Here is a 9,277-nt window from a genome sequence, read left to right on the forward strand (position 1 = left end):
AATTTGCATATTGCCCTGATTAGCCAATGGGAAGGGTAGCAGTCATACGCCAATTACCATGTTTCTCTTTTATTAGATAGGATATATTCCCAGAATAAAACTTCTCATTAATTTGGGGGGGGGGGGCATGAGAGAGTTAATTTCTGTTAACTTTTTTTTTTTAATTCAGAGAGAGGAAGGAAGGGAGAGGGAAAGATACAAACATCAATGATGAGAAATATCAATTGGCTGCCTCCTGCATGCCCACCTACAAGAGATCAAGCTCACAAGCATTTGCCCTGACCGGGAATCAAACTCTAACTCCTGGTTCATGGGTCAACACTCAACCATTCAGCCACACCAGCTGGGCTGTTAACTTTTATATTGAGAGAAATTAGTGTGACTAAAATCTAAAAAATACTTAGAGGGAATTGACTGAATACAACAGACTGCTAAGACCTAGAAAGTGAACATATCCAAATACTGTTCATTCAAGATAAAAGCCTAAATTTTTTCTTTTTAAGAAATCATAAGGTCCAATATCATACAGCTAGGTTTGGAACAGAGAAGAATTAGAGTCCTTAGAATGACATCAATATAAATTACTTCATTTTCACCAGAAACTATTAATCTTTTCTATTTACCTGCCACACTGCTATTCCTCTGACGGGCCAGCTTGACCTCTGGGCACTCCCTTCTTACATGTCCTGCATCTCCACATATGAAACATCTGAGGTCGCGTGATTCTCTGAAGTCTCGAGTTTCATGGAGGTCTCGAGGGTCCAGAAGGTCTCGAGAGTCTTTCTCTTCTTCATTCCCTTCCTTCTCTTCTTCACTGTCTTTCTTCTTTACTCTAAACAGTAAACTGCTGATACCAATAATGTGGGGCTAGGGACTTGTAAACTGAGGGAGTCACAGAACAACTAAACTATACAAGTCTCACAATTAAAAGAACTAACATGCCCATGTTTCATGCATCTTTTTGAAGGCAAAGGAATTCACATTTATAGCACACCTACTCATATGGCAAAAACTGGGTATTCCAGTACTTTTATAATAAAATATCACATTAAAAACATTTTTAAAACATCTAAATTTAATCTTGTAACAATCCTTAGAGATTGGTATTTATTATCTTCATTTTACTGGGGAAGAAACTGTGGTTTAGAGAAGATAAGTATCTTGCCTAAACTTAGCAAATAAAATAGCAGTGATAAAAACTAGAGAGCCTGTTCTCCCTGAAAAGTGCTAAGCCTTTATAATTAGGAAAGACATGGTAACTAAAGAAGGGATTTTCCTGGCCTATTAAACACAGTATATATATATATATATAATGCAGGAAAGTATTTTTCATAGTTATATTTTTAAGGGGTACATAAAATGCATGTTCCTTAAAGTAAATGTTATATACCTCACAGCATATACCTAAAAAAATTCAGTTAATTATATTTTAATTATCAGTAAGACTGTGAGGTCCTCAGCCAGAATCCCATGACTTGGTATTTTTTTTTCTTCCCTTGGCTCCTAGCACAGTTCCCAGCATACAGTAGGTGTCAATAAATGCTTATTCAATTAAAAAAACAAAACATTAAATAAATGAATGAACATTATGAGACACCATGGTATCACAAATAAAGCCCTGAACTTTCTCACTTAAAGATATCTGAACACAGTTATAGCTACAATTGACCTTAACTTTAATTTCCCTGTTACACTGATACAAAATCATTTGCCAACCTTCTCCTTTTAGGACAGTCTTTCATGTAGTGGCCTATTTTTCCACAAACACGGCAACATCGATCATTGGGAGCCAGTTCTCCATCTGTTAATACTCTGGAATCAAAGAAGTACTCCTAGGGAGAAAATACAACTTTATTAGAAAAAAATCACTATAAACTTTTTAAAACAAATGGAAAGGAGACCAAGATGCAAACGTGGTTTTTAAAAAAAATAAAATAAATAATAACAAATATTTCACTGCAATTAAAATGACGTAAAAATGAGATTCATAGGAAACAAAATGAAAACACCAAAAAAAAAACCTAACAAAAAAAATGAGATTCAGAATTATCACCGTCAATATCTCAGTTGCTAACAAACACTTTACATCCACACAGTTTTCTCATTCATCTGCAGCATCTCTGCATAATATCTCAATATAGTAGATGCTATATTCATTTTTATTTCATACTTGAGGAAACTTCGCTTCAGAAAAGTCATTTGCCCATAGTAAAAAAGCTGGTAAGTAGCAGACAAAGAAAGGATTTAAAGCTAAGGCTATTTGACTCCAAAGCTCATGCTTATTGCTATAGCAGGCTACTTCTGGAAAGGAATTATTCTCTGTAAAAAAGAGCTCAATGTAAATGAGAAAATCTTTTGATGTTTTTAGTATTTTTTGAATTAATTTTAGAGAAAGAGGAAGGGGAAGAAAGAGAGAGAGAGAATCATCAATGAGAGAAAATATCAACATCAACCTGCTGCCTCCTGCATGCCCCCCGCTGGGGATCAAACCCAAAACCTAAGTCATGTGTCCTGACCAGGAATCATCAAACTGGCTCACTTTTGTTTTATGAGAGTACCTTCTAAGCTTTAGCTCCATTTGGCACTATCACAAAGACTAGCTTGTTCTGACAATACACATATCTCTGGAAAGCAAGAAAAGATATCTCCTTGGTGTTCTTCAAATCTATCTAAAGTCAAGGATAAAAGTAGGTGACATACTCACAATAATAAGTATTGGTGAGGATGCAGAAAAACTAGAACACACATATATTGATGGTGGAAACATAAAATAGCACAGCTGCTTTATAAAACAGTTTGGCAGTTCCTAAGAAAAGTTAACATAAATTTGTCAAAACGACCCAGCAAGTCCACTGTTAGGTATATACATACCCCTAAAATGAAAACGTCCATCCAGACAAAAATTTGTACAGAAATATTCACAGCAGTGTTACTCATAATTGCCAAAAACTATAAAATACACAAATGGCCAACAAGTGAATGGATGGATAAAATGCGATATATATCCATTCAATTGTAAAAAGGAATGAAGGAATGAAATTTTGATACATGCTACAACATGAAGAAGCTCTAAAGAGATTACACTAAATGAAAGAAGTCAGTAACAAAAGGCTACACATTCTATGATTCCATTTATATGAAATATACACGATAAACAAATTTACAGAAACAAAAAGTAGATTAGTGGTTTGAGGAGTGGGAGAGAGAACGAATGGGGATTCACTATTAATGGGAACAGGAGTTTCCTTGAGAGAGGATGAAAATGTTCTAAAATTAGATTGTGGTGGCAGTTGCACAATCCTGCAACTATACCAAAAAACACTGTATTGCTCACTTTATATGGATTATACAGAATGTGAATTATATTTCAATAAAGTAGTATTTTTAAAAATTCCTCACATTTACTACTGATGAAACCAATGTAGCTAAATAAAATCATCATATTTTTTCCAGGACAAAATGAAGGCCTTTCTCAATTCACTCACGTTGCCTAAGGCAGAAACCTAGGAGTCATCCTCAACTTCTTCTCCTGTACCATAACCTGTAGTTAATCACCAAATTGCATCCATTTTATTCCTGAATCTCTTTAATCCACCCAGTAAGGTGACCTAGACCTGGGGTCAGCAACTTTTTCTATAAAGAGCCAAATGGTAAATATTTTAGGTGTTGTGGCAAAACTGAAGATAGTATGTAGGTTAGGTGCTTACATAACAAAAGAGAAAGCAAATTTCCTCAAAAGTTTATATTAAAAAACTTTTAAGTTGATAATTTTGTAGGGTTCTCGAATGATGTTATAAATATCCAAATGGCCCATTGCAAAATATACTGATCGAATAGAATTTTTTGTAATACAAGTTTACTAATTAACTAATGTCCCTCAGAAAGAGACATTTCTCTTAGTTGAAGTTTAAAGTTAGTATTCCCTATAATTAAAATCAATGGCAAATGTTCATCTATTAAATCAGGTGTGGGGAACGTCTGACCCAAAGGCCATATAAGACCAGGGAAATCATTTGGTCAGGCCCTGCCAAGACATTAGGGGTGAGTTAATTAAATGCTTGACCAAATATATCAGGATAATTTTTAAGTTGATAATTTTGTAGGGCTCTCGAATGATGTTATAAATATCCAAATGGCCCTTGGCAGAAAAACGGTTCCCCACCCCCCCCTGTAAAATGCTAATCTGCAATTACATTTTATGTATTTCATCTTTGAAAATATCTTCACAGATAAAGAGGCTGAAGACTCAAGAGAATAATAAATGGATCTATGGAAGTGCATATGGAAGGACCAGTCTCTGATAAAGGAGAGGGATCTGCAGCTGCAGGCAGAATTATAGATCTGGTAGCCGACTGTTGAAGGAATTGCTCTGATATTTTTTGTCTCAGAGGGAAAACATCTAAGAGTGAGAATGGCAGAGGTGAAAGGTGGGACAAAATGCAATGGGTATTGACTTTTAAGTAAAATAAATGAAATTTCAAACAGTTCTTATTGAATAGGAAATACAGGTAACTAAAGAAATCTAATAAGAATGTCAGATAATGCCCAAAAAAGAATGAAATCTTACCATTTGCGACAGCATGGATGGACCTGGAGGATATTATGCTAAGTGAAATAAGTCAGAGAGAGAAAGACATGATATGATTTCACTTCTATCTGGAATCTAAAGAACAAAACAAACAGAACAGAACAGAAACAGATCCAGAGGGAAGGGAGATTGGGGAACTGGGTAAAAAAGGTGAATGGATTAAGAAGTACAAATTGGCGGTTACTAAATGGTCATGAGGATGTAAAAGTACAGCATAGGGAATATAGTCAATAATACTATATAATAACTACATATGGTGCCAGTTGAGTACTTGAAATATCATGGGTATCACCTTGTAAAGTATATGATTGTCTAACCACTATGCTGTACACTTGAAACTAATACAAGATAATACTCAATGTCAACTATCCTTGAAATATAAAATAAAATTTAAAAGTCAGATAATATCAGAAGCCCAGGTGAGAGTGGTGAACATTAATTTATAATTATATAAGTAAAACTACCTAAGTTTATGACTTTTTTCCACCAGTGCTTAGCAGTCCAAGCAAAGACAGATGGTGGATGGTTAAATTCATGTCAGGTTGAACACATCAGGTGCAAAAGAACAATGGAACAAAGGAATTAAAAGTATATGCCAAAAAGTAGACCAGGAATATAAGTTAAAAGGGGAGAAAAATGAAGACAGAAAACTGACAGAATGAGAGAAAATGGGTCAATATATTAGAGGACCTAATGACGTAGAATAGTTGAAGTAGAAATATTTAAGTGAGCAAGAAAGGTGAAAGAAAATATACTTGTCTTCATTTTCACTAGTGTCTAAGGAATGAGACACATCTATTTTGTATGCTGTTATAATCCTTGTACATAGAAAAACAGTTACAAAGTAGAAATTCAATCAACGTCTATTGAAAGAATAAACTTTACTATGGAAAATATAAGCATGAAAGACTATTAAACAAGGATATTTGTTATAATATCCGTTATAATACTGATATAATAAAAACTTAATGTCCATCAAAGAAAAATATTAAACTGATAGATCCAAGCTACAGAATACTATGTATTGTCCTTTAAAACAGAATAAAGATGATCAAAAAATGGTTAGCAGCCCTGGCCGGTGGGTGTTGCTTAATGGTTAGAGAGTTGGCCCTCAGACCAAAAGTTTGTGGGTTCGATTCCAGTCACAACACAAACCTGAGTTGCAGTTCTGACCCCCAACCCCAGTTGGGGTGCGAACGGGAAGCAACCAGTCGATGTATCTCTTTCACATAGATGTTTCTCTTTCTCTCTCCCACTTCTTCCCTCCATTCCACTCTCTAAAAATCAATGGAAAAAATATCCTCGGGTGAGGATTAACAACAACAACAAAATGGTTAGCAGATCCATAGGCCTCTATTGATAGGCCCCAAACTGATGTCTGGCTCTTACACCAAGTGAGTCAAAATCACAGACGCTAATATTTATTAGAACTACTTATAACATATTGAGTTATTAAGAGTTACTGACACTTTGTTATCACAGACTAAAATGAGCACATTTCCAGTTTACTAAGGACTCTTATTTATTTATTTACTTACTTATTTATTTATTCTAAAAAGTCTGACTGCATGAAATTGCTAGGTTCCCACTAAAGATGTGCATGTGTTCACACTAATAGATGGAATTCCCGTAATTTTCAGGTAAAATGCCTTATCAGTGCATCATATTTGTTTTAACTATGCTTTCCATTTATTGCTTTTTAAATTAATCTCTATTATAAAAAACCCCGTGGCCATCACGCCATCACAACCAAATGCCAAAAGGCGCCTGCTTAACGTCATATGATTTCTTCATGGGAACAAGTAAGTGTTGCTCTGTTCAATTCTCATCTTCCAATGAAGGTCAAGTGCTCCTGAGAAGGAAAGGTTAGGGCAGGAAACTATTCTTATCTCGTCCACAACTGTCTTCAAGGTGGGCGGGACTGCATGCACGGTGCACGCAGGTGGTCGGGGCTGCATGTGCGGGTGGGCAGGGGCTTGACACTGGGTCTCCTGCGATTTTGCACGGTGGGCCTCTAGTATTTTAATACACTTATTGGATTTCCCTTTTATTAGACATTTTGTTCATGTATGACTTTTGTATTCTTTCAAACTTTATTGTCATTTTTCATCTCTCCCTTGTAATCATTTTTACCCCAAGAGGTAAAACAAAAAAAAATTGTCTGAGCCTTAGCTTGCATGGCTCAGTGGATAGAGTGTTGGCCTGCAGACTGATGGGTCCCGGGTTCGATTCCAATCAAGGGCACATGCCCAGGTTGCAGGCACGATCTCCAGTGTGGGGCATGCAGGAAACAGCCGATCAATTATTCTCTTCATCATTGATGTTTCTTTCTCTCTCATTTTCTCTCTCTCCCTCTTCCTCTCTTAAAGAAAAAACAAACAAAAAAAAAAAGAAAAAGAAACAAACAGGTCTAAGAAACAATGCCCCAGGGGAAGAAAGCTCAGACTTCTCTGCTTTCCTCATCTTATACCCCTAAGAAAAAGTCCTAAAAGTGGACTGAACAAAATCAAGGATATTCATTATGAATAGTAGAAACATGGTTTCTCTCTTGAGATTACTTCTCTTGGAAGTTTCTTTCTCTGTGAAACTAAGATCTCTTCCATTGGAAAGCAAACAAAAACCAGGGTGAGATAGTCTTGGCTCAGTTGGTTGGAACGTTTCCCTGTAAACCAAAAGGTGGCAGGTTCAATTCCCAGTCACGGCACATACCCAGTTGGATCCCAAGTCGGAGCCCTACAGTAGGCAACTGATTGATGTTTCTCACTCACACTGATGTTTCTCTTTCTCTCTTTATTTCTCTCCTTCCCATAACCCCCTTCCTCTTTTTAAAGTCAATTTTTTTAAAAAATGAGTTAGGAAGTACTTCGATCTCTAAAAAAAAAAGCCAAAGTGAGATCAAGAGGAATGGCAGATACTATGCTACCCAGTTCAGGCAAAAGGAATCCTCTTAATCCATGCTATCTAATTCAGCTTACTAATGCTACATCAAAATTAGAAACGCCTCAGCAAATAAAGTATTTTTTGGTGTTGTCCTCTGTGTTTATATTTTCATAAATATTACAAGAGATAAAGAGTTGCAGTGGGTAGCACCTCAAATTCAAAGTTTAAGGATTCTGAGTCTTGACTATCCTCCCTTAGTCATTCAACAAATGCTTATTTGATATATGCTTTTTGTCAGACACTATGATAGGCATTGGAGCTATGATGGTAAATTTTATGGATATGGACTGTCCTCATGGAAATATAGTCTAGTGGGGAAGACAGAATTTAACAAATAAACAAATAGATAAACAAAATTTAGCAAATGGGTAGCTCATTATGGACTATGATAAGTGCAATTGTCTCTGTCCCTATGTCTAACACCAATTTAGAAATAAGAGTAGGTTCTTGTACTATTAAAAAAAAAACTTATATAAGAAAAAAGAGAAGATTCAGAATTCAAATTATGTCAACTTACAGCTTCTCTGCCAATGAGTGGATAAAAGGGAGTACCAAAAAGTTTCCTTCCATTGATAAATGCCTTCATGATGAAATTGGTCACTATTGAAGAAAAAAACAACAATAAAGATATAGATCTTAATGTGTAAGAGCTTTAAGAGCAGGGAATTTCTATATTTAAAACTTACTTTTTCTAGAAACTCCAGCACCAAGATTATGATTCAAGTCAAAAGGATCTAGAAAAGAAAAATTTTATTTTTAATTGAGAATTACGTTCACTGTAACATTAAATATACTTAGTAGTCATGACTGCAACCTAATACTATGTAAATCGGATCACCCAAGCAGCAAATTATTTTTTTAAATTATAAAGGATGGAAACTGATAAAAATCAAAAGAATATTCCAAAATCTAATGTTTCAGTTTTCCCCTCATTTCCCTTTACCACATGAAATTGGCTTTTCATTTTATTTTGTTTCTTAATGAATATCAGTTAAATGATTACCTTCGATTGCAATGCATTTGGACGTCCACTGCTTTTCAAAAGTTGTTAACAGCTTTTTCTGCCGAATGCTAATTACATATTCCTTGAAATCAAACTCTTCAGTATAGAAGCGAAGCAATCCCAACCAAAGCTCTCCTAATGTTTCTGTATTCTTTCCAAGTGAAGGTAAACGTTTTTTCTACAGGTGAGAAAAAAGAAAGAAAGAGAAATATCTAAACTATCCAAAATATAGACTCTAAATCCAAGTAAAATTATTAAATTAAATTATGCCAATCCTAACATTTATCAGTCAGCATTCCATAACATAAAGATTACTTAAAAATTACCAGTTCTTCTGTTTTATCAAAGAAAAAAGCATTCCATCCATCAACCATTCTCTGTGGAATCTGTTTTCCATCAAAGATCTGCATAAAAAATTAATTTTATTATTAGATTTTAAGTCATCCAACCCAACATCCTAAATACCCTCACCTCATTTTAAAATTTAGCTATAATAGACATACTGAAATATTTCTTCCAAAATGAGTATGTCTGGATGATATAATTTGATGTCAAGTTATTAATGAATAAAATGTATCTGAAAGACCAAAGCTGGGAAACAATATCTTAAGAGCATAAGACTCTCCAAATAACACATTTGATATTATTTGATGTTACCTATTGACCTGTCAAAACACATCCAGTTCAAAATTAATAAAATAAAACTAAAGTAAATCAAATGAAAATAGCATTTTCATCCAAGAATC

General features: G+C 34.8%; 1 protein-coding gene across 7 annotated transcripts in view; it reads right to left on the minus strand.

Moving 5' to 3' along the window:
* The window catches only part of ZCCHC11 (zinc finger, CCHC domain containing 11), an 84,764-nt gene that overhangs the window by 10,994 nt on the left and 64,493 nt on the right, over positions 1–9,277 (minus strand). For 3 of the 7 annotated variants that reach the window (XM_006768324.2, XM_006768322.2, XM_006768321.2), the window contains exons 20-25: positions 8,858–8,935; positions 8,532–8,709; positions 8,215–8,262; positions 8,046–8,128; positions 1,717–1,832; positions 624–847 (exon numbers count right to left, since the gene is read on the minus strand). In XM_006768324.2, the coding sequence (XP_006768387.1) occupies positions 624–847; positions 1,717–1,832; positions 8,046–8,128; positions 8,215–8,262; positions 8,532–8,709; positions 8,858–8,935 (727 nt within the window). The remainder of the gene's footprint in view (positions 1–623; positions 848–1,716; positions 1,833–8,045; positions 8,129–8,214; positions 8,263–8,531; positions 8,710–8,857; positions 8,936–9,277) is intronic. The other 4 variants (XM_015566945.1, XM_015566944.1, XM_006768323.2 and 1 more) reach the window with 2 other exon arrangements.

This window comes from Myotis davidii, unplaced genomic scaffold, assembly GCF_000327345.1.
Source record: "Myotis davidii unplaced genomic scaffold, ASM32734v1 scaffold79, whole genome shotgun sequence".
NCBI lineage: Eukaryota > Metazoa > Chordata > Mammalia > Chiroptera > Vespertilionidae > Myotis > Myotis davidii.